Here is a 25,916-nt window from a genome sequence, read left to right as displayed (position 1 = left end):
ACAGAGAATGAGGTTAAAACAATGAGGATTTTACAGGTCCCATCCTGAATTTAAAGACTCAATTTCATATTTTTATATAAAAAATTCTTCTGTTTCTGAGATATATTTATCTGCTTTTTTGTTGTTGTTGTTCACCCACTGCTGCCTGTGGTCAGAGACATCTCTCTGGTTGATTACCAGTGCTGACGAGATCACAAAGAGGAATGAGCTCCTAAGGAAAGTGCTTGCTCCAGATATCAGAGCAGACTTGCTAGAATATCATGTAGGGTCCAGCGCTGTGGTGTAGTGGGTAAAGCCACTGCCTGCAGTGCCAGCATCCCATATGGGCTCCAGTTTGAGACCCAGCTGCTCCACTTCCGATCCAGCTCTCTGTTATGGCCTGGGAAAGCAGGGGAGGATGGCCCAAGTTCTTGGGCCCCTGAACCTGCTTGGGAGGCCTGGAAGAAGCTCCTGGCTCCTGGTCACGGCCATGGCCACTTGGGGAATGAACCAGCGGATGGAAGACCTCTCTCTCTCTCTGCATCTGCCTCTTTGTAACTCTTTCAAATAAATAAATAAATCTTAAAAAAATAGGAATATTATGTAAGAAGCAGAGCAGAACTTCACCCACATCCTTACCCTTTTCAGCTTTCGGATGAAGAGAGTTAGCAGGAGCCAGAAGAGAGTGGCAGCCACGCAGGTGCAGGTCAGTGTGATCAGCTCCAGGCTGGACTTGTCTGAGGTTCCTGGAAAGAGAAAGATCCCCAAGGTGGTGCTGACAGCCATACCTGAACCGGCATAAAGGCCCAGGGCCTCTACGCAGTCTGTTGCCACGTTCACAAGCTGCGGTGGCAAAAATTAGTCTCAGCTCGTCTGACTTTCTGAGTCAGGCAGGTGCACAACATTAGCATAAGGGACTCACATGACAATGAAAAGCTTTTCTAGACATTTGGCTGCTGGGTTTTCAAACTTCGTAGTCCCAGAGATGATGAATTAAAAAAAAATCAGAGGAGAAATTAAAAATGGGGGCAAAAAATGAAGGCACAGACAAAAGCCCACTAAAGTGCTAAGTCTGGATTATGTTAGCTCTCCCTAATGGGTTTTAGAGGAAATTCTAAAGAAAAGAAAAAAAAAAAATGGATGACATGAGAGCGCTCCTTTGGGACTCACAAAATTCTTCAAAGTAGATTAGAAAAATAAAAATAAAGCCCAAGGGCTGTCACAGTTGCCTGCTTGCTGCTTTCGGAACGGCCAGGGAAAAGCAGCCCCATCCTATGCCGCGCATCTGGGCGCTGTATGATCTCTTCACTGCCAGCCTGCAGGTGCTGGGAGGGCAAGAGGTATGGGCAGTACGGGGTCCTTCGAAGCCACCTCATTTCCCAGGGACACAGAGATCAAAAGCTGAGGGCTGCTCCTCCAAGACCAGAAAGGAGAGGCCCAATGTAGTCCAGCTGATGGCTCCGGGGAGGAGGCTCTTTGGAATTTGCAGAGGAATGCCCCAGTGGGCCAGAGCAGAGCTTCCCGCCATGACGATTCCAGTGCACGATTTCCCAGGGCGTGTGTAGCAATGCCTCATCCTCTACTTTTGTAAACACGAGACCGACGTTTATAGAAGGATGGGCTGAGGGCAAGCGAAAAGTTTTAGAAGTGAAGATGTGGATAAAGATGAAATTTATTGAGTGCTTATTAAGTGCCACGCACTCACATCCACCCAGTGAGAGAGTCAGCCGTAATATCCCAATTTCACAGACGAGGCTCATCTGGAGGGCTGTTTTAATTCTCTTAGATACACCAGCCTTACTACACCACCATGCTTGTCTACCAGAATGCGAACTTCCTGGAGCCTGCGGCCACACATCACATTTACTGTATTCATGTCAGTGAAGGGGCCAGGTTAGGGGCTGGACGAGACGGGAGAAGAGTCAGCGAGGGTAGCCACCCTCAAGGAGCCCAATCAAGCCTACCTCCGAGATAGGAGGCAAATGCAAAGAAACTGACTGCTATAAAACTTGGGAGATGGAGGGTAACTGATGGCTTTTGGAAGAGGTGGCACTGGAAGCAGATTTTCCAGTGAAGAGATGAAGGCAGGGAGAGGGAACAGGATAAATTATGACAGAGACCTGGAAACAATAGGGCACTCCCAATAGTGTGGGAGAAGACACAGAATGGGCAAGGCCATCGAAGGTCCTGAGCATCTGTGTGCATGGTTCAGATGCAATGTTGCAGGAGTGGGAAACTTCCCCACCCCAATCATAGCAATCACTCAAACAGGTAGATTTAGCAAGCCCTCTCTATCCCAAGGGCCCTCCTGTGGACTGACAGTGGTTCATTTATCCAGGACTCACAGCAGCCCTACGAGCAGCTTATTCCCACTTTCTGAAGGAAACTGAGACACGGAGAGAGAAAGCCTCTTGCTGCAGGCACACAGCCTGCGAGTTGGGGGTTGTGACTGTCGCCCAGGGACTGACGCTGCACGTATGACCAACTACTGAACCCTCCATGGCATGCCACTTCCTCCTCTCTCATCCCGTCAGCTTCTACACAAGCATATTAATCACTTCCTAGAGGCCAGAGCATTCTTAGTCTGGAAGGGAAAGAGACATTTTGCTCTCTGTCCCGTCCATCACCAAGTCCTGCCCATTGGACTTCCACGGTTCATGAGACTGTCACCACCTCTCCCGCCCCAGCGCTACTGCCTCCTCACCTGCACCAGGCTCACCTCCACCTCTGCAACCACAGTGTTCTCGCCAGAGCACAAATTTATTCCTTGCACTCCTCAACCTCAATACTCTCATCATTGTCAGCACAGAAATCCAGATCCCAATCTTGAATATCTCTTCCGCTTCATCCACTGCTGTCTCCCCACTGGCCCCAGTCCCATCAAAATACTTGTCATCTCTTAAATACACCAGCCCTATGACACCGCCATGCTTTGTCTCCCAGAATGCAAAATTCCTGGAGCCTGCGACCACACATCACATTTATTGTATTCACGCTGGCCATTGGACTTGGTGAATGGCTGCAGAAACTATGTTTTGCTTTATCTGTCTCTGATGAATAAGCTTTCACAAAGAGTTGAGGGTAAAATCTCTATTAATTCAATAAACATGTGGATGAGCACCCATGTCCCAGATTTGTTCTAGGGGCTGGGACCCTGTGATAGGGGAAGGGGTGTGGGTGGTGCTGTGGTATTCAGATCTGGACTGATGCGTGTGCTGAACGTTTTGAGCCACACTGCAGAATGCAGGATCATGACCCCCGGGGTCACAGCTCACATCTCCAGTGTCCAGAGAGTGCCTGGCAGTGGCAGGCATCCTGAAAGGAGCGGTCGGATGGATTTGCAAATGGGCTTCATTTGCTGTTTTGCCCACTTGTGGCTAAGTTCCCTTGAACATCTTGAGCCTGAGAACAACTTCCTTAGAGAAGTTTCTAAGGATGATAACCCCTTTCTCTCGGCAGCTAGCCTCACCACGGCAATGCCGGAAGTGCAGGTTCCTCTGAGTTTGGATTTCATCCCCTTCCCCGTGAAGTCTAATGCTTCTTTGCTGTACACAGTCGCACGCGTGAGCACGCACAGAGAGGTTTTATGGCATTTGATTGGGACCTGGTCAAGGCACAATGGCCTTTGGCCGGCAGGGAGACTGATAGCATCTCGAGACACGGTGCTGTCTACACAAAGCTCTGCACATGCTTCCCGCATGGAATGTGCCGAGAGAGGCCCCCTCTGATTGTGGGAACTTTCCCATTGCATTCCGCAGGGCAGGAAGTTGAGCCCCAAAGTCTAATTCCATAGTCCTTACTCAAACGAAATTCCTTTCAGTGGGACCAAATGTGTTTGTGTGCAAACACTGACACATTTAAGGAATTAGCTCATTAGAAAACATCTTCAAGATGGGCATGTATTAGAAGGGAAGGATCTATTTCTGATTAATACTATGCAGTATGACTTTCCATAAAATAAAGATCGACTTTTACAGTACACAAAGAAAATTGAATGAACAGATACATTTATTTTGGTGTGAAAAATACTTGAAGTCCATACGTATGAGAGGCCTTCAAAAAAGTTTTTGGAAATATGTATTATGAAAAAAATCTGCGTGTGGAAGAAAAGATTTTTTTGCATCAAAACCGATGCATTTTCCCCTAGAGTTCTGAAGAACTCTCTGTTGCAGGGTCTGCACTCTTGTCTGTTTGACAACTGGCTGTTGGGACAGTCATAAGCCGGGGGTAGAGATTCAAAGGAGCTCGTAGGTGTGGTCTAGGTGGCCAAGCATCTGTACAGCAGGCTGGTTAGGACCCAGCTCCAGCCCCTGGTGACAGCTGATGCGCTCAGGGCATGAAGCAGCCCAGCTGCACAGGGTGGGGGAAGAGAGCCCAGCATTGATGTGGGTAGAATCTGACAATAACAAGGAATTAGTGCTGGGTCTCGGGGACATCACTCCCATATGATGTGTCCAAGGCCAATGTCAGGACACAGCACAAGACTATTTTTTATCTGGGATACTGACACACATGTGGCTGATTTGAAGAGTGTTTGGTGATGGTGGCTTCTATCATAGATTGCTGACCCTACTGTCTGGAACATTCCGTGTCCATGTCCCAACCCTCTTGCAATGTGAAGAGCAGGCACCCCACAGGGATAGACCGGATTCCAAGGGGCAGTGTGCCTTGGCTACAGGGTCTGCCGCTCTTCAGTGGCCTGAGCCTTTCTCCTGGCCACTGCAGATCTCTGAGTGTGTGGCCTCGGCTGCATAATATGTAGCAGCTCACCAGCCACAGCATGAGGCAATGTGTGGTACCACACTGAATTCTCAGCTCATATGATATAACCAGGTAGAGTTTCTCAAGAAGTCAAGGAAATACCTGGCTATGGTTTGACTATGATCTGATTCCTGAACTCACACAGAGGGTACTCCTCAAAGTCTTATGATGTTAGTGGCACTGAGGGGTGGAAACCCACTCCAGTTATGGTCTTTAAGTGTGGGGCCTTTGGGAAATGATTGATTGGATCAGGTCATTGGGAGTGATGTCCCTGTGATTGGATCCTGGCAGCTCTGTGGCTGGAAGAGCGAGACCTCACATAGACAGACATAGACTGGCACACCTTCCATGTCTCTTGCTACATGATGCCTGTGCACCTGGGGACTCTGCCAGCAAGAACATCATCACCAGAGGCTGACCCAGTGGGGCTGCCTGATCTTGGGCTGTGGCCCTCAAGAACCATGGGTTGAAATAAACCTCTTTCCTTTACAAAGTTAGTCTTATTGAGGCATTTCACTATAGGGATGGAAAGTTGATTAATACACACTTTAAACGAAAGACCAGGGCCCCTTGGCCATAGAGCTTGGCTTCACTTAGGGACTGAGCACAGGTTTCATCAGGAAAGGGTAGGGAGCCCTCATGTGACCCTATGAGCACTGTGACCCAGGACTCAATGTCTCAGTGTCCTTAATCTTACAAAACGGGTAACAGCCCCTATCTCCCAGGTGAAATGGGTAAACCTGGTGCTAGCTAAATGTTTAAGGTGCCCTCGACTTCTCTCCTTACCTCCCTGCCCCTTCTCTCAAACCCTCCCATCCCCTTTACTTTTTTTTCCTCCTTGTCACTTTTTGGGCCTCAAATAATTTTTGTCTTCAGAAAAACAGACTGCACGCATCACAATTTGTCTTTTCTCTGACTTTGGCTCAGGTACTTGTAATTTCTGCAGACAGCTGAGCTGTGCCTGCCTCAAGAAACTTGCTTGGCACTGCAGGGTGGTGTAGGTGCTATTCTCTGGTCTGCTTGTTATTTTAATGTGGGGTAACAATTTATAGGGGCCCCAACTTATTGGGACCTTCAAAAAAGGGAGAGAAGGAGATTGATGAACGGATACTGAGTTACTGTTAGACAGCAGTGAGACGTTGTGGGGGTCTCCAGCACAGTAGGGTGACTAGATAACAATATACTGTACATTTTTCTAAAGAGAAGCAGAACTAGAAGGAAGGACTTTAAATGTTCTTATCATAAAGAAATGATAAATGTTTGTGGAGATAGATATGTCTACCCTGATTTGAACATTGTATAATGTGCACATGTATCAAGGCATCATATGATACCCCATAAAATTTACAATTTTTCTGTGGCCATTAAAAATAGATAGTCAGTGTTAATTTCATATCTCTAGCACTGGCCAAGAGGGTCTCAATCAAAATTGATGTGTGGATAAAAGCAAATTAGTCAGAGCCAACTAGACCTGACCGCTAGAGTTCCTGATCAACACGGGCTGATCAACAATGCTGCTTCCTCCTGTCCTAGTAGCTAGTGATCCAGCTAACCTTATGATGTGGGCTCGCTAAAGCTTACTGAAATATCAAAACTGGCCTGCAAGCCTTTGTGACTGTTTGTGAAGCTTTTTAGGAATGTGTGTACACCAATTTGAAACTGTGTGTGGAAATTATGGATTCAAATCTAATTTGAAGTACATTTTCAAAAATAATTTTAGGCAGATACAAAATACCGTTCTAATGTAACATTAGTTCTGTAATGTGTCTTTATTATAACTCGTGAGATCTTTAAGCCACAGGGGAATTCTGTGGTTTGGAACTCTCTTTGGGAAATTCACTAAGACCTGAAGTAAGTAGAATATCGAAAGTTGTGCTGAAATGGGATTTGGGATATTCATGTTAGCTAACACGTATGAAGTTTTTATTGTACACTGGGCATTGCTTTAAATGTGTTAATCCTACAACACACCCTATAAGGGTGGGAATACCATTATTAACATTCCCATTTTACAAGGAGAAACCTGGACGTCAGGAATGTGATTAACTTGCCAAAGGCTGTACAGTTCATGAGCAGTAAGCCACCTACCTTCAGAGTGGATCTTTTTTTTTCTTTTTCCCTTTTTAACTTTTATTTATTTATTAAAGAGGCAGAAAGACAGACAGGCAGTTTCTTTCCATTGGATCACTTCCCAAATGCCCATGACAACCAGGGCTGGGCAGAGACCGAAGCCGGGAATGCAACCCAGGCCTCCTCCATGGGCGGCAGGAGCAGTCAGGAGCCAGAGCTGGGACTTGAACTTTGACGTGGGACATGAGTATGCTACCTAGTATATTAACCACTAGGCCAAATGCTCTCCCTGAGTGGGTCCTCTTAACCGTGATATTCCTGCTATCACATAATTGAGAGATAATAGAGTGGAATTGTTCAACATGGCTTTAGTTCTCAGCTCTGCCACTTCCGAGCTGTGCAGCCCTAGACACGTCATTTACCCTTTCTGTGCATAGATTTACACTTTTAAATAACTGCACTTCCTTGCAGAATTATTGCAAAAATTAGCTAGGGTGATGCATGCTATGTGCTTAAAACAGTGCTTTGCGTGTTTTGTAGCCATAAGACATAATGCCATAGTCTCCAGCCTGCACAGCACCTAACACCAAGTTCACCAAGGCTAAGTCCACGGTCCCCTACTCAGTTTCATGCTATCTGCTTCCCACAGGAGGAATTAAGGTAGTTTGAGTTTGAATCAATGTTTTTGTCACAGAAACTATCTACGAAAAGCTCAAGCCACTCTAAATGGAATTCCACCCAGTTTTTGAATCTGTGATCCAGGCCAGCTTTATGTCATTGTTTAGATTGGAAGTAAAAAAGGCATGCGTGTCCCATCCCCCAGTCATCCTGTGTGGAATCAGCAAGCAGCCAGCTCACTTGCTGGGAGCACTGCTCTGTGCTTGGGAAACCCTTCAGAATTGCCAACACCCAAGCGAGCAGCAACATCAATCCCCAGCGTGTTCCTGCGAATGACTGTACCACATCCTTCCTCTGTGCCAGGAGGGCCACGGGAGGGGGCTGGGGGGCAGGATTCAGGAAGGGGAGGGCCAAAGTCTAGAAGACTCAGGGATCAGAGAGGTCACAGGAACAGGAGCTGAGAGCTGCTGATGGAAAGCAGTGGCTGGAAACCCCACACAGTTCTGCTCTCTTTGAGCCTCTTCCAGTCTCGACTCCTGGAATTTTACTAGAGAACACAGACCTCTACGTTCTGTACTTCCTACAGGTGAACGCAGCCTCAAGGGAGGGCTGATGTGCAGTTATTGTGGCAGACTACCGCCATGTCACACCAGCACCCTCACGTCAAAGATCAAGACTGCAGGGCCAGGGCAAGCCTTGGTGCCTTCTGCCATATTTTGCGTCCATCATCTCCAGAAAGTGTGTAAAACTGAAGTTGTGCTTCTTCAAGCTATTTTCTCCTGGGTAATTACAATGCTACTGAGTGCTAGGCCTCCACCTCGCCCGGGAATGCTCTTGTGTGTATTGTGGCTATTACTTGCAGTATGATGATAAAATTGGATGAAAACATTGCCAGACTTCCGAGGTGACAGTCCCATTGCATGTTACATTAATTTCAGAAATGATCTGGGTGACTAACAGCTTGGTTGCCGGTTTTGACATTGCAGCTTCCCCTCTGAGAGCCCCACGTGTGCCACACTCATGCTCACGCTCTGTCCAAACCAAACAAGACCTGTGATTATTTAAGGACACCACTTGGACTCCATGGTCCATGCATCCTTTTCAGATACCAAAATAACACATTGTTTTATCTGTGGGCATACGAATCTTTTTTCAAGGGAAATAAAAAGAGCAGACGGTTTCCTTCCTGGCTAATTCGTGACCCTCTTTAAATCTGTTAAACATAGCCACAACTCGTTTGCCTGGTTTTCATTTCCTAAACTCAGCTGGACAAGCTGGGTCAGTGTAGAGGGTCCACTTGCACCTCGCAGGAAAGCAACTCCAAAACTGGCAGACTCGGCAGCACCAGGCTGATAAGAATGGCTGTGGCTCGAGAGCCAGTATCCAAGTTCAACTATAACATATCTGGGCAGGCACGTTTTCAAGAGCAGCAGCCAAGGATCCAGTTTTTATTCAGTGAACCACAAGTACTTTAAGATCCTGCAGCTGGCTCCCACGTGCAGGCTTTCTTCAGATGCATGTCATATGAACTTCCAAAAACTCTTCCTGTTCACAAACCGGATCCTTGGGATGACTCCAAAACCCCCCACCCAGAAACTTCTCCTCCATTGCCCTTCCTTGGTTCTGATGCATCAAAGGAGGAGTTAGATGCCTCTTCCATCAGATAGCACCTTAGGCGTTGAGAACAAAACAGCCATGTTTTCCCCTGGGTTGTCTCCTTTTTTTTTTTAAGACTAACTATCCTCACAGACTTGCACGATTCTACCCAGGCCATGGTTCATTTCTGTATGCTGCTTTTGTACACGGGCATGGGACTCCAGGTATGGTTCATGGCTGCAAATCAGGCAATCCATTTTCTCATTAACCATAAATTTTAAGCAAACAGGTGGGAGACAGCCAATATTAGAGAGGAAATGACAAAAGCAAGCAAGCAGAAGGCTGACAAATGACAGAAAGTAGACACGAGAACTCAAAAAGCATAGCAGTTAAGGCCACTAATAGGTAAAAAGGAGTCATACAGGTGAGGGTACTTCAAAAAGTTCATGGAAAACAGAGTCATTAAAAGGCGTATTTTGGTGCAAAAAACTGAAATCGTGAGCATATAAATAAGCTTTAGAAAGTGCATGAAGAACAGATTTTATGAAAAATTATGCCTGGGTTTCAAAAGGGTTTTGTAGCAAAATAAAGTTCCCTTTTAATTGCATTTTCCATGAGCTTTCTGAAGCCCCCTAATGTGTCCACAGCTACCTTGCAAGTGGTGCCATTTCCCTAAGTGACGCTGAAGATTAATGCCACATGAAGGAAGAGGGGCTGAGTCAGAAGTACTCGCTCCACAGAAAACCTGATGCACTAGCCACTGGGCACGTTTGGAATTATTTAGACTTCGCTATCGCCCAGGGGAATATCCAGGTAGAAGAGTCAAAGCTGACTCGAGACTCGCTGTCTTGCCATTTCCTGCCAATGCAGCGTCCTACAAGACCGCCTCTGGAGGTCAAGTCCCCTCCACATCCTTTTCTGCCTGTGAACTCCGCTGCCCTCTGTCAGTAGCTTTGTGGAGCCTGTTTTCTATCAGCTCGTGTTTCTACTACACCCTGGGGAGGGGCTCAAAATGTCGATTGGGCTCATGAGCACCTTAATCTTTTTTCTTCATTTTTTTTTAATAAGGGAAAGAAGCATACAATTTATTAATGTACCCAATGGGAAAATCATGCCACAGGAAATCGCAGCCGTGTGATTACACACTCACTTGGTGTTTCAAAAACTGATATACTTCTCTCCCTGCAGGGAAGGGGAGAAATGGGAAATACAGACAATTTTGAAGGCTCGTAAACATGAATCTTCTCTCAGTTGGGTTTTCAAAGCACACTGAGGTTACTGATCCTAGCCTTCATCCCCATATCCTGCAGGGACCCAAGCAAATAAATAAGTTGTTAACTACTTGGATGTGGCTTATCTCTATCACCCTACACAATGTAGTAGTGCGTTTTCTTTTTCTGACATTAAATAGTGGTTTTCTAAATAGGTCAACCTAACAACTGTTGATGGAGCACTCTGGGATAGAAAAACGAACGGTGAACAACGGAAATCAGTGCCTTACAGGCCCACAGCAAGTGCTATGGGAGGCCAGGTATAAGAACAGGGACCAGGGGCTGGTGTGGTGGATCAGGTTAAGCCACCACCTGCAACACTGGCATCCCACATGGGCACCACCAGTTCAAGACCCGGCTGCTTCACTTCCAATACAGCTCCCTGCTAAGGGCCTGGAAAAGCAGCTGAAGATGACCCAAGTGTTTGGGCCCCTGCACTCACGTGGGAAACCAGAGGGAGCTCCAGGCTCCTGACTTTGGCCTGCCCAGCTCCTGCCATTATGGCATTTTGGGGGAGTAGACGAGCAAATGGAAGATCTCTCTCTCTCTCTCTCTCTCTCTCTCTCTCTCTCTCTTTCTCTCTCTGTAATTCTGCCTTTTAAATAAGTAAATCTTTACAAAAATAATAGAAATAACCAACAGACAAAAAGGAGAGTGATGGGAGAGCAAGAGTGAGTCTTGAAGGATCAGTGGGAATGCCCAGGAAGAGAACGAGTTGGGATGGAACTGGCCGGACACCAGGGAGAGACGGCCAAGGCAGAGAGGCCATGAGGAGCCCGATGTGTTCAGGAGGCCTTGGGCTGGTGGGGAGGGGGTGGAGGAGGCTGGAGGTACATATTAGGCCACCAGGAGCTAGTGCAAGATTTCAAGCTGGGGAGACACACATCCTAAGCTTAGATGGTGAACAAAATTCCTCTAGTTTGGGGGGTGAGTTGGAGGAGGGCAAGGGGAGAAGTAGACAGGCCAGCTGGGAGGTTGAGAGAGGAGGCCAGGAAGGGTAAGGGTCAGAACATCCGCCCCTGGGGGAACACTCTTCCCTTCCTCCGGAGCAACTGATTCAGGCTGACAGACACTTTCAGAAATGATCCGTGAGGCAGTAGCCTGGACATTGATCGACTTTTCAGAACAGTAAACCACTTAGTGGGAAAAGGAGTCCCCACAGGAAGTGTAGAGGCATGGAGAGAGAAAACCAAAACAGCAGGATAAGAGAAAGACTTCAAAAGACTGATTTATCATCAGACCTTGCCAATAGCACTTCAGCAAGAGCAGAGGTGGGGCTACTCCAATATTCACTCTGATGTGGACTCAAGTCTCAGCCTCACTGTGTGTTCATTGTGAGACTCTGGGCATGGTATTCAATGTCCTTGGGTCTCCATTTGCCCATCCGTACACTGAGGATAATGACTATGTGTATTTACTTAGGATTCTCATAAAATTAAGCTTGCACAGAGCCTGCAGTTACAGTACTAACTACATGTGCTTCGTGGGCATGCTGTGGAGTACCAAGATACAGCAGACAGTTCCTGCCTCAAAAAGTTTGCAGCTCAGCAGGGAAGAGAAGCACATTGATGCTGACATGACAAAAGGCAGAAGAAAATCAGTTCTGACTGATGATCCTGAAATCAGCATGTGAGAGAGCCAGGCAGCAAGTGAGTACGTGACTTGGCAGCTCATCTGGAGGCTGGCCGTGAGGGGGAGGCTTGTTTGGAATAGGGGATGGAGCCTGGACAGAAGACATCCCAGGCTGTGGTCACATCATGAACAATGGCCAGAGCCCTGCATTGGAATCCAGTCCAGGACCCTCCCCAGTGCCACTGCTCTGGCCCCGGGCAGTGCAAGGAGAACCTCAGGCATCCTGGAAAGCAGACTCAGAGCAGACAGGAGGGCGATGGTCAAGACCGGTAGGCGGAAGGCACACACAGATGTCCTAAAGCGCAATTGAAGCCGGGGGGCTCCCGAGGAAGCCAGATCAGCCTGGTGGGAAAGGAGGGCCTCTCTGCACAAACATATCTGTTTCACACCAGAGCACCTAAGCAGTCAGCAGTGGCTGACCCATGTTCTCTTCTAAGGCCAGCGGAGGCAGCCAGGGATGGGGGAGTGGGGGAGTCCAAGAAAGGGGTCCAGTTTGCATCTAGGATGGCTGTGACCTGACCTTGTAATGAGGTCACTCATGTTAGACCTTGCTAGAGGTTCCTAATTGCTATAGGTTTCTTATGTGGTTATTGCAAGGCTATGAAGGAAATGCCTTTTATTTTTTTAAAAGATTTATTTATTTACTTGAAAGGCAGAATGATGGAGAGGGAAAGGAGAGAGAAAGAAGAGAGAAAGAAGAGAGGAGAGGAGAGGAGAGGAGAGGAGAGGAGAGGAGAGGAGAGGAGAGGAGAGGAGAGGAGAGGAGAGTCCACCTGCTGGTTCACTCCCCAAATGGCCACAGCAGTCAGAGCTAGGCCAAGCTGAATTCAGGAGCCAGGAGCTCCATCCTGGTCTCCCACGTGAGTGGTAAGGATGCAAGTACTAAGGGCCATTATCTTCTACTTCTCAGGCATGTGAACAGGGAGATGGGATCACGGGAGGAGGAGCTGAGATGAGAACAGGTGCTGCCGTGCGGGATGCAGGCATCCCAAGCACCATTTAACCTGCTACGCCACAATGCCTGCACCAGAAAATACTCCTTGATCTGAGGATGAAGAATGCCTCCTTGCTCTCTACTCCCTGGCTTGATGCAGCCACACCCTAAGGACCACATCCAAAGTCCTTGTTAAAAGATAGATCAGTAGGGCCGGTGCTGTGGCATAGTGGGCTAAGCCTTCGCCTGCAGTACCAGCATCCCACATGGGAGCCTGTTCCAGTCTCAGCTACTCCACTTCTGATCCTGCTTCCTGCTAACATGCCTAAGAAAGCAACAGAAAATGGCCCAAGTGCTTGGGCCCTGCACTCGCATGGGAGACCCGGAAGAAGATCCTGGCTCCTGGCGTTGGATCAGCACAGCTCTGGCTGTTGCAGACATTTGGGGAGTGAACCAGAGGATGGAAGACCTTTCTCTCTGCCTCTCCCTGTCACTGTCTGTAACTCCACCTCTCAAATAAATAAATAAAATCTTTTTTTTTTTTTAAATCAGGAATCAGCCAGCGCCGCGGCTCAATAAGCTAATCCTCCGCCTGCAGCGATGGCACATCGGGTTCTAGTCCCGGTCGGGGCTAGCAACCAGGATTCTGTCCCGGTTGCTCCTCTTCCTATCCAGCTCTCTGCTGTGGCCCAGGAGTGCAGTGGAGGATGGCCCAAGTCCTTGGGCCCTGCACTCACATGGGAGACCAGGAGAGGCGCCTGGCTCCTGGCTTCGGATCGGCGTGGTGCTGACCTTTCTCTCTGTCTCTCTCTCTCTCTCACTGTCCACTCTGCCTGTCCAAAAAAAAAAAAAAAAAAATCAGGAATCCTTTGTAGAAAGGGGGTGATGAGGAGAGAGGCTCACTTAATTGTTTCCTCTGTGTACACACAGAAGAATTCAAACACTATTTTGAAATAAGGATTATTTGGGAGACAAACAGAAATGCTACTCTTTTACTTTTTCTGAAAGAACCAATTTGTAGTAGTCTCAGATTTCCAGGAGTTTCTCTAAAATCATCTCCCATGGGGCTGGCACTGTAGCATAGTGGGTTAAACCACTGCTTGAGACACTTGCATCCCATATTGGAGTGGCTGTACAAGCGCTGGCTCCTTAGCATCCAATTCAGCTCCCTGCTAATGCACACCCTGGGCAGCAGGGGATGATGGCCTAAGTGTCTGGGTTCCTGCCACCTATGTGGGAGTCCTGGGTGGAGTTGTTCCTGGTTTTGGCCTGGCCCAGATCTGGCTGTTGTAGCCATCTGGGAAGTGAACCAGTGGACGGAAGATTGATCTCTCTCTTCCTCCCTCTCTTTCTTCCCTACTCTGCCTTTCAAACAGACAAAAATGAACATTGTAACAAAGTAAAACCATTTCCCTGTAAAAGAGTGAGGATGCTATTCTGTCTTAAAGGAGGCCGAATTCTCAGAGTTACAGTCTCTAAGGAGCACAAGTTCCCAAGACGAGAGAACTCAACTATGTTGCTTTCTTCCTATTTCTTTTGCTAGAAAGACTTGCGTATGCTGAGACAGGTGGCTGAACAAGCTCCAGCTCTTCGTGTCAAACCTCAGTAGCCCATAGATACTCACATGAGAAGCATCAACGTGCTATTATATGGAGTTGGAAGTTTTCAGTCTTGGATGATTACTAGCACTGGAAAATTGAAATTCAGGTACAGTGGTGGGGAGCCTTTTTTTGTGCCCAGGGCCATTTGGGCATTTATAACATCATTAGTAGGACATGCAAAATTATCAACTTTAAAATGAGCCTGCTACAGATTTAGTAAATTTTGAGTCCCACCTGGGGTTGCCTTGGCAGGACCAGAGCAAATGCTTTTGCAGGCCTTATATGGCCCGTGGGCCGGCTGTTTCCCACCCCCGGAACTGAACAGAAGCTACATGTCCATTGGCAGAGCTGGACTAGGCTTCCTTGTATTTTCCTGCTCAACAAACGGAGGCCTATAAAGAGGAAGCATTTGGAATATTTTTCTTAAATGTGGTCTGTTTATTATGTGTTGTTCCCTCTTTGATAATACTTTGCAGACAACGTCATGTTAATTCCTAGCTTACGGAAACATACGGGGAGAGCAGCACACACCTACCTACCTCTGGGAATCAGAAAAGGGAAAACAAGGAACACATTTAAGTGCTGTAGGGTCCTCTGCCCATCTTCCCCGTCTCCCCCTCCCTGCCACCCTACAGCCTGGCTGATTTGGGGGTACGACCCTCTCTGGATCTGGCCTTGATAACTCAGGTCGTGGCCCTGCTGCTGTCAGGGGCAGAGGGCCCTGGCCCTTCTGCGTGGGTTGGTGCATCCACCCTGTGAGCAGGAGCTACTGCTCCATCCGAGGCTGTGTTCGGCTCACAGGCTCAGGATGGCCAGCCCACTGGTGGCTTCACCTGCTGTCTTGCCAGACAGAACCAGACAGCTGCCTCCCAGAGGGACAGGGAGAGGGGGAGGAAGAGGTCAGGGAGAGGAACAGGCTGGAGCGGGCAGCAGGAGACCGGGAGGTAGGAAGTTAAACAAACAGGGAAATAGGTGTCTGAGCAGTTTCTTGTTGCTCTGCTCGGCGGCTGTTTACCTTCCACGGTGAGGTATGCCGAACTTTCCACGGAGCCCTTCTGGTTGCTGGCCCTACATTGGTAGACGCCCTCATCCTCTGGAGTGACTCTTTCAATAAACAGCGTGCTGCTTCCTGGTCCTAAAATAATGCCTGAGGAGTGAGAGATGTTTAGATTAGTGGGCCTGGATGACAAACAAAGACAGCTCCTTCTGTAACACAACCTTCTTCCTATCATTATGCATTCAGACAAGGAAATCCGAGCTCCACTCCGGGTAAGCTGGGCCAGGGCTGCATTGTTTGTTTGCCCTCTGTCCAGGCTTTCTGCTAACACCTTCACCACCCGGCAGAGCTGGGACCTCCAGCTTTGGAGATGCAGGTCTGCCAAGTGTGGGGAGCGGCCAGAGCCAGCCTCAAGCACGGCACACATCCAGCAGGTGAGAACCAGCACTTGCCCTGCCCACAACCTCACCATTCCTACCTCAGCATTCAGAACCCCACCCTGTCTCCCTCTTACACACCAGGACCCTGAGAGTCCACGTGGCTAAGTCGCTTCACCGAGGGCTGCATCTGGACTGCAAGCCGTTTATGGCCCATGAGTCAGAGGCAGCCGTGTTTCGTTTGTCATGTTGTTTGGTGCAACCATGTGGCAGAGTTGTAAAGAGCATGGGCTGGCTTTGAATCCATTCCTTACTTACCACGTCAGGATCTGTCACTTTGGGCAAGTCACCTAACCTTTCTAAGCTCTGGTTTCCTCGTGTTAGGATAAAAATGAAACATCTCCTACCCGATGCAGGAGAACATGAGCGGCAGGTGCATGACACATAGTAAAAGCAAGCATGGACTTAACGTACTACTATAAGGCACGGGTTAGGGAAGGAGCCCCAGGAGTTTCCAGATCCCTGAAAGATTTCAACACCTAGGAGCTTACACACCTGCTACTGTCAACAAGTATTTATTGAGTATTTACTAGGTCTCCAGTCTGCATTAGAGACTTTGTGCGGAGGGCTGGGATGTGGTATCTGCTGAGGAGGGAAAATTAATGTATATCAAATGCACACATATACACTCTGTCTCAGACACACACACACACACATACACACACATACACATCCAACAAAACGTTTAATGATCGAGAATGAATAAATGTAGCATAGCATACTCAGTTAAGTGCAAAGTCTGGGCAAGGAAGGAGATGAGTAAGGAATGCTTAATGTTGAAATGAACATGCATTGAGCACTTGTTGAGGAACGCTGATAAAATAGGCCAGACCACTTGGTTGGCTATTTTTTTAGTTAAATAGTTTTCATTTTCTCTGATTATTAAAGATATACTCAATATAAAAATTGAATAATAATTGAAAGTATAAAAGATAAAATGTTTTAAAAATGATAAACCCAAACACCTACAATCTCGCTTCTTAGATGGTCCTTTAGTTATTTTTAAGTGGATTTCTTTTTTATAGTTCATTCATTTATGTGAAAAATAGGTTGACCTCCCACTATGTATTATATACGAACTGTAGATACTAGTGAGAGAATAATCAGCAAAGCAAATAAAATCTTGCCCGCCAAGGACTTAACTTCTGCTTTTACAGAATGACAAACAAATAACGTGACTTCGGGTAGCAATAAAGTCTATGAAGAAAATAAAGGAGGTTAAGAGGGCCATGGGTTCTGGAATGTGAGGAGGCCTTTCAGGGTTAGGAAAGCTCTGAGGAGGAGGTGTGTGCCAGCCCTGCACCCCCACGTGGGTTCCAGCCCTGCATTCCCACGTGGGTGGCAGCCCTGCACTCCCTCGTGGGTGCCAGCCCTGCACCCCAACATGTGTGCCAGCCCTGAACTCCCACGTGGGTGCCAGCCCTGCGCCCCCACATGTGTGCCAGCCCTGCACTCCCATGTGGGGCCAGCCCTCCATTTCCAAAGCACCTACTCTGAGCAGATGACTGGAATAAGTGAGCTCAGCTTACAGAGAGCTTTGCACTCTCGGTTGAGGAGATCCGCTTCGGTGTGGAAGGAAAGAGAGTCCAGAAAGGTTTCGAGCAGGGAAGTGACACAATGAAGGGGCTGTTTCAGGAAGTTTAGTCTAGGAGGAGAATGCAGGACAGACCGAGCCGAGCAGACCGGCACGTGCAAGTCCAGCTCCCAGCAGCTGCAGTTCAGCCGGGGACTGACAAGTCCTCCAGCCTGGATGGTGGGAAAGGAAGTGGAGAGGAAGAAATGGAAGCAGACACTCTGCAGAAACAATCCACAGGGATCTGTGCCTCACTGGCTTCAGGAATTCAGAGACATGAATCCAAAGTTGGCCCAAGATTTTAAGTCCAGAATATAGGAAAAAATGGGAGCCTTACCCTGTAACCTCATATAAATCATTTATCCTCCTGGGGGCTCTTTCCCTATCTGTACCATGAAAGTAATGGCTTCATTATCTATTTTATGGTATTGCTCTGAGGGTCAGTTTTGAGATAATTTAAAAGAAAGCTTGGAAGCCTTGAAAAGTGAAAGATATGGTCTAAGTGGCAACACAGAAAGTAGAAGTATGATTGGACACAGCGGTGAGAGTTGACAGTATCAAGTACAACAGTCATCTTGCTACCCACAACTGCTCTTCTGCAGGAGATCTGAACCGCAGCCAAGGGCAGATCAAACCCCAGCTTCAGGCTCACACCATGAACAAATGCAGCCAGAGGATTTGGATTGCACTGAAGGAGTTTACTTCCGTGCAACGGCGAAAGGGGAGAGGATGGACCCAAGGATGCGGATGAGCTAACAGCATCCGGCCCAGGCTCTTCCTTCCATCCCGTGCTGGACAAGGATGGGGTAGGAGCGAAACCAGTGGGCAAAACTCTTGTGTCTGATTTGCCTGCACAATGGACTTGGACAAATGGCACAAAGACAATGGTGCGTCACAGGCAGACAGGGCACTCGCCATCCTCACTGGGCACTTTCTCATCCTCTCCGTTTGCTCCTTAACTCCTTTATATACATAAAAAAAAAAAAATGGACTATAGGCAACAGTTCGAGTCCCAGCTGCTCCACTTCTGATCCAGCTCCCTACTAATGCACCTGGGAAAGCAGTGGAAGGTGATCCAAGTCCTTGGGCCCCTGCACCCACATGGGAGACCTGGAAGAAGCTCTGGGCTCCTGGCTTTGGCCAGGCCCAGCCCTGGCCGTTGTGGCCATTTAGGGAGTGAACCAGCAGAAGGAATATCTCTTCCTCTGCCTCTCCCTCCCCCTCTTTCTCAAACTGCCTTTCAAATAAATAAATAAATAAATAAATAAATAAATAAATCTTTTTAGAAAATGGACATTACTCCCTTATTATTTTCTCTGTACCTCGAGTCTTCTCATACTTAATTTGCTTAATTTGTAATTGTCTCCTGCAATTTCTCGTCTAAACCTTGACCTACTGGTATCACTTGATGACTCCAGATCTTTGGCACAGGTTCTGTCTGTCCTGTTGAGCACACCATCTTAAAAGGGGTCTATTTGAGTTTAATTTGAATTTTTATTGTAGTTAATGGAAACACTTTTTAAGGTGTAGAACAAATGTAGCCCATGTGCCTACCATTGACAAAATGTGTGTCAACATTTTGCTGCATTTGCTACAGATTCCTTTTCCTCCTTCTTCTACATGAAATAAAGTTTCTAGATACTTTATCCCTTCCCTCACTCTCTCCAGGGGGACTGCTATCCTGATGTTGGTATCACTCTCATGCATGGTTTTATATGCACAAACAACATACAATCTTGTTTTGTCTGTTGAATAACTATAAATGAACATGCTCATATGGTATGTATGCCTTTTCAACTTTTTTTTTCATGCAACAATGTCTATGTTTTTCCTTGTTGAAGCATGTGTTTTAAACTAATGCATAATATTCTACTGTATAAAAAGACACAGATCCAAAACCAAATCTACTCAGCTACTGTAGGATAGTTAGAATTTTCATTATTTTGCTTTGAACAGGATGCTTGAGTGAGCACTTGACAAAGTTTTGTGTATATTGCTATGAGCATGTCTTCTGGTGTGGGATTGGAGGGCACATCCATTTTTAACTCCACCAAGTATTATACAAGTGTCTCCCAAAGTAGATTAATTTACGATTTAATCAGGAATGAGTAAGAGCTTCTCTTTCCTTGTGTATTTACCAGCACTTGATATTATCATACTTTATGAAAGTATACTGAAATGATGGGTGTAGAGCGGTATCTTGCTGTGGTTTTAACCCACATTTCTCTGATTACTAGTCAGGTAGAAAATTTTAATTAACCATTCAGGCTTCTTCTTTTGTGACTTACCTGTTTATATCTTTTGCTCATTTTTTCATTGGCCTATTTGTCTTCTCCTCAGTGATGTTAGGGAACTTTGTATGTTTTGGATGCTAATCCTTTGTTAGTTAATTAGGTTGCACACCTCTTGTTCTATTTATTTATGGTGAATTTTTAAAATACAAAATCTTAAGCATTTTTGATGTAAAAGGTATCAATATTTTTTTTTTTTTACAGGCAGAATAGACAGTGAGAGAGAGAGAGAAAGGTCTTCCTTTTCCGTTGGTTCAACCCCCAATGGCTGCTGCGGCCGGCGCACCACGATGATCCGAAGCCCGGAGCCAGGTGCTTCTTCTGGTCTCTCATGCAGGTGCAGGGCCCAAGGATTTGGGCCATCCTCCACTGCACTCCCGGGCCACAGCAGAGAGCTGGCCTGGAAGAGGGGCAACCAGGACAGAATCCAGCGCCCCGACCGGGACCAGAACCCAGGGTGCGGGCGCCTGCGGCACGGCGGCGGAGGTTAGCGTGTTGAGCTGCGGCGCCGGCCAATGTTTTCTTGTTTTTTAAAAAATCTGCACATGTTGAGTACAGAGGAAATTTTTTTTCTGGATATTGTTAAAAGTTTATTTCTGTAAATTACCTGAAAGACAGAGATAGCTAAGTATTTCCCATCGGCTGGTTCACTTCTGAAACGTCCACAACAGCTGGAGTTGGACCAAGCAAAATCCAGGAGGCAGAAACTCAGCCCAGATCTCCCCTATGGGAGGCAGGGACCCAAGCACTTGAACTACCACCTCTGCCTTCCAGGGTGTGCATCAGCAGGAAGCTGGACAGGAACAGCGGCAGGAATTGAACTCAGGCACTCTGATATAGGGTGCAGCGTCAACTGTGTTCCAAAAGGGTACTCCTATACTTTGTATTATAGTTTGTGGTTTTTGTTTCTTGTTGAAAAAAATCTTCTCCTACACTGATGGCATAAAGAATTCCTTTAGTATACTTCATAAAATCTGTTTAAAAGATTTAGAGTTCACTTTTTTCTTATTTAGATGTGTAATCTGTATGGATTTTTCTTTGGGGAAGGCTATGTGTATGGTTTGAGGTACAGATCTAAATGTTACCATATAAATAGCCAGTGATCTCAGCATCATTTACCAAATCTATTTTTCCCCCGAGTTGTGATGCCAGTTCAACCAGATACTAAGTTTCCATACATTTGTGCTACGATTTCTAATTCTCTATTTCTTAACAGTAACGTAGTTCTTTGTCTATCCTTGTACCAAAAGGTTCATATTTTGACTGCTTGATAATACATTTGCTATCTAGTATGGTCTAATACCTTCTTCTCACAGTGATCTTGACTGTTCTTTGCTCTTTATACTTCAGTAGGAATTTCAGAATTAGCTGTTAAATTCTGTAAAAAAATACGCTTGCAATGTTCACTAGAATTCTACTGAATTTATACACTAATTTGGGGAAAATTATCACATTTACTTTTGAAGCATATAAAATTGTTAATATTTTGACCCACAAAAATGTTAGTAGGGTATCACATAATAATAAATATTTTCAACTAAGTGTACCAAGTGTCTGAGTTATTTAGGTATTCTTTTATGTCATTAAATACTTTCATGCTTTTCTCTTTAAATATTTGGCCTTTCTTTAATTAGATTTATTCCTGGGGATGTTGTAATTTTTTTGTGATACAAAAACATAATGGGTTATTTGAAAGGTTGCTGTATCTGAATTTTCTGTTTCCTCTTTAGCTGTCTGTCATTAGAACTAACACATAGAACTCACTTATAAACATGGTGCTACACTGTATTGCTGAGATAATTTAATTGCAGACCTATTTGCTTCTAGAGGGCTAGCTTAAGTCATTTCCATAGGCCTGTTTATGTGTTTCCATGGCTTCTGATACTAAATACAGATTGTTTAACCACTGAAATCATGACAACTCATGTAGAAGCTCCTATTATTTCTCTTTACTATAGGTAGTTGTATCTGATTGGACCAACAGGGCATAGAGCAGATCTTGCCAATGTAGACAGCTGCAAGGTGCAAGCAGGTAACATAAATGAGTTGGGGATGAGATGGAGGGAGAGGGATTGTGTCTACGGAGCATGGGAGGCTCATCTGCCATGTACTTCTTGGCTCCAACTAGTGGGAATCTCAGTGCTGTCTTCTAAGTTTAAATTAAAGGGAAGTCAAAAATCTAAATGTTTCTATAGCATTAAAGCTCATGATTTTTAAATGCTAACAGTCAAATCAATTTATATAAATTTACTGTGAGGGTCAATTAAAAAATCCCATCATAAATAGATTAGACACACTCTGCCTTAGAGGATAGGCATGGGGATCAGCTTTGATATTTGGATTAAACAAGAACCTTTGTAACCTAGACCATGCTTGTCTTCCTGGCTTCTGGGGCTATTACAGACTTAACTTTGCTTGGGTATGAGCCATGCTGATCTAGTTCCAGTTCCTGCCAAGTCTCAGTGACTTTGCCCCTGTTGTTTCTGTGGCTCTTGGTTAACAGGTGCTTGTTCTTCACTATTCAGCTCAGTGTTGGCTGCTCTGGAAAGCATCTTGCGACGCTCGGATCCCTTCTCTGTTCATCCTGTGTCACTCTGTTCATGGTCCTCCTCTGGCACGTCCCGATTTGCCATGAAACTGTTGGCTTCCTTATCTGTCCATTCCTCTGTGGGCTCTGGACCCACAGACCCGTGACCTTCAGGAACAGAGGAAGTGACCAGACACATCAAGACAATGGAAAGTGGGAAGTGGGTGATCCAGGAGGGGTGAGCTGAGTATTCTGAAGCTGAGCTGGTCATTAAAGCAGACTGTCTCCATGGCGGCATTGACTGAAGTCCTGCACTGGGAAGAACCTCTAAAATCATGTCGACTGGTTTTCTCAACTTGCGGCCTAAAAAGCCCCAGTTTGCAAACTAGGTTTCAGAGGTTTCTAAAACATTAGCTCCAAAGGGACAAAAAAAAAAAAAAAAACAAAAAAACTGTACCCTGGGTGGATTTTGCGGAAGCCTGTAATACCTCTCTAAGGTATTTGATGATGAAACTCAGTGTAAAGCCTTGAATGACCGATTGTGCTGGTTGCTAATGGAGGCCATGGATCAGTTTGTGATCATGTTAGTTTATTTATTTATACAGGGGGTGTGGCCTAAAATTCAAATGAGCTCACCCCTTTTACTATTTTTGCAGGACATTGTAAATAACTGTCTCTTCTCATTACACCTGTCGATGAAGAGCAATCTTGTCATTTTAATCCAACTCATTGTTGAGTAAATAAAACTGTACTGACTGGCATTGCAGCATAGTGAGGTAAGCCATTGCCTTTGAGGCTGGCATCCCATATGGGCGCTGGTTTGTATGCCAGCTGCTCCACTTCTGATCCAGCTCCCTGCTAATGTGCCTGGGAAAGCAGCAGAAGATGGCCCAAGTGCTTGGGCTCCTGCATTCATACTGGCTCCTGCTTTCTGCCTGGCCCAGCCCAGGCTGTTGTGGCCATTTGGGGGAGTGAACCAGTAGATGGAAGACCTCTCTCTCTCTCTCTCTCTCTGTCTTTCAAATAAATGAATACATCTATCTTTAAAAACAACTGTTGTGCTTCTGGAATCACGCATTTAATTAAATGAACAGGTATTGCTCCTTATTTCTTGCGCGCGCACACACACACATACACATACACACACAATGAACTTTTGCTTTCTTAAATTATCTGCTAATCTGAAAAATGACTCCTGTTTTGTTGTGCAGTTTAACATTTGCGCTTCTGATTTAGAGAACATTCTGTTGCTCCAATTTGGCCAAACTAATTGTCATCATCCCAACTCCCTTTTTTGGCAGGCAGAGTTAGTTAGATAGTGAGAGAGAGATAGAAAGACAGAGAGAAAGGTCTTCCTTCCATTGGTTCACCTCCCAAATGGCCACCACACTGGCGCACTGCGGCCGGCATGCCGCGCCGATCCAAAGCCAGGAGCCAGGTGCTTCTCCTGGTCTCCCATGCGGGTGCAGGGCCCAAGGATTTAGGCCATCCTCCACTGCATTCCTGGGCCACAGCATAGAGCTGGCCTGGAAGAGGGGCAACCGGGACAAAATCTGGCGCCCGACCGGGACTAGAACCCGGGGTGCCGGTGCCGCAGGTGGGGGATTAGTCTATTGAGCCGCGGCGCGGCCCCAACTCCCTTTTTTATCCAAAAAAGTCCAAGTCAAATGACATTTCTATAAATCCTCATATCACCTGTTAGAAGTGTTCATTTGAGATTTAAAAATGTGTTTATTTTCACATACTTGAAAGGGAGAGGAGAGATATTTTCCATCTGCTGGTTCACTCCCCAAATGTCTGCCACAGTCAGGGCTGAGCCAGGCCAAAGCCAAGAGCCCAAGACTTCATCTGGGTCTCCCTCAGGGGTGGCAGGGGCTCAAGCATTTGAGCTATAATGTGCTGCCTTCAAGGATACATTATCAGGAAACTGAATCAGGAGCACAGTAGCTGGGACCCAAACTGGCACTCTGAAAAGGGATACAGGTGTTTCAAATAGCTGCTTAACCTGCTGTACCACAATGCTCATCCCTCTGATGGAATATCACTCACATTGCACATTTGCAAATTGACTTTGCACCTGTTGTGTGTAAGTTTTTCATAGTTAAGCACTAGGTGTTGTTTATTTTCATTTTCTGTAGATTATAACAAAGTCATAATACCTGTTTTTAAAGTTCAATAGAATAACAGGTGAATCTTGTTTGTTACTATTGTGATAATGGCTCTCTAACTAAATGATAGGTTCTTTAAGTTGGCACATTATATGTTTTCAATAAATGGTAGTCATGATGATTGTGATAGTGATCATGTATTCAGTGCTAGATAGAACAAACGATTGTATCTTTAGAGTGGTAACTCTTAAAGGAGTTGATTAGTTGAGAGTTATGTATGAACGAAGGACTAGAAAAGCTAAACTACAGATTTAAGATGGCTAAAGGTGACCCAGGAAGTCTAGAGTGACAGTCTGGTTGACTTGCTGTAGCAAGAGATTTTCCATATCCAGTCAAACTTCAAAGGTTTGGGAAACTACATCTGGGAAAGAGAAATCCAAGTTTAGTGAAATGGCAGAGTGTGCTGAAACTGGGAGATAAAGAATGATACATCCCTGAATTGCTCCCATGGGCTTTTCAGCCACATCTGAATTCCTTAAGGGCTGATTCTGAGGTCAGAGTGTTCCTTAAAGCAACTGTCATTCTATGAGTCTGCTGTGTGGATTGCTTCCCATGTTGGACATTCCATCCATTTTAATTCTGTCTTTTCAGCACTTTTTATGTTTTGTGTGTGTGTGTGTGTGTGTGTATGCACAAACTGTTGAAATTTTTACTTAGTGTAGATTTAGTTTTCTGTATATAAAGTTAATTAAAAATGAATCTTGGGATGATGAAAAATGAAAAATGGGATGGGAGAGGGAGTAGGAGGTGTGTTGGGAGTGGAGGTATGAGGGTGGGTATGGGGGGAACTGCTATATTCCTAAAGTTGTACCTATGAAAATTGCACTCATTAAATAAAAGCTTTTTAAAAAAAGAACGATAGAGTTATTCAATGGCACTGAAAAAAAAATGAATGCTTCCAATGTTTCCGGATGACCACCTTGTGGCTTCTTCCTTCTTCACTGAGAATTTTCCCCCTAATATCAAATCTCCTGCAAAGCCTCTGTGAGAAAACAAAACTCTGATGAAGTGTAGGATCACTGGAGACATAATGAAAAGTGGTTTTAGAATAACATGTTAGGCTGGAAGAGAATTGTGAGGGTTTATAAACATGTGATTTACAGGAGGTCTAGTGTGCAGTGTGATCCCTGATGAGACGTGAGAGAAAGAAGAGGAACTCTTAGAAAAGGGTAAGATTGAGGACAATGGGTTAAGCATCTGCCCGGGGCACAGGCATCCCATATGGGTGCCAGTTCAAATCCCAGCTGCTCCACTTCCAATCCAGCTCTCAGCTCTGGTCTGGGAAAAGAGAGGAAGATGGCCCAAGTGTTTGGGCTCCTGCACCTATATGGGAGACCTGGAAGAAGCTCTTGGCTCCTGGCTTTGGATCAGCTCAGCTCTGGCCATTGCAGCCATTGGGGGAGTGAACCAGCAGATGGAAGATCTCTCTCTCTCTTTCTCTCTCTCTCTGAACCCCTCCCC

General features: G+C 46.0%; 1 protein-coding gene across 2 annotated transcripts in view; it reads right to left on the bottom strand.

Annotated features, from left to right (window-relative positions):
* FLT1 (fms related receptor tyrosine kinase 1) overlaps nucleotides 1–25,916 on the bottom strand; it is a 199,306-nt gene that overhangs the window by 41,638 nt on the left and 131,752 nt on the right. For both annotated transcript variants that reach the window (XM_070049070.1, XM_070049071.1), the window contains exons 16-17: nucleotides 15,478–15,609; nucleotides 619–725 (exon numbers count right to left, since the gene is read on the bottom strand). In XM_070049070.1, the coding sequence (XP_069905171.1) occupies nucleotides 619–725; nucleotides 15,478–15,609 (239 nt within the window). The remainder of the gene's footprint in view (nucleotides 1–618; nucleotides 726–15,477; nucleotides 15,610–25,916) is intronic.

This window comes from Oryctolagus cuniculus, chromosome 9 (genome assembly GCF_964237555.1).
Source record: "Oryctolagus cuniculus chromosome 9, mOryCun1.1, whole genome shotgun sequence".
Taxonomy (NCBI): Eukaryota; Metazoa; Chordata; class Mammalia; order Lagomorpha; family Leporidae; genus Oryctolagus; species Oryctolagus cuniculus.
This window is presented reverse-complemented; position numbering and strand designations above follow the sequence as displayed.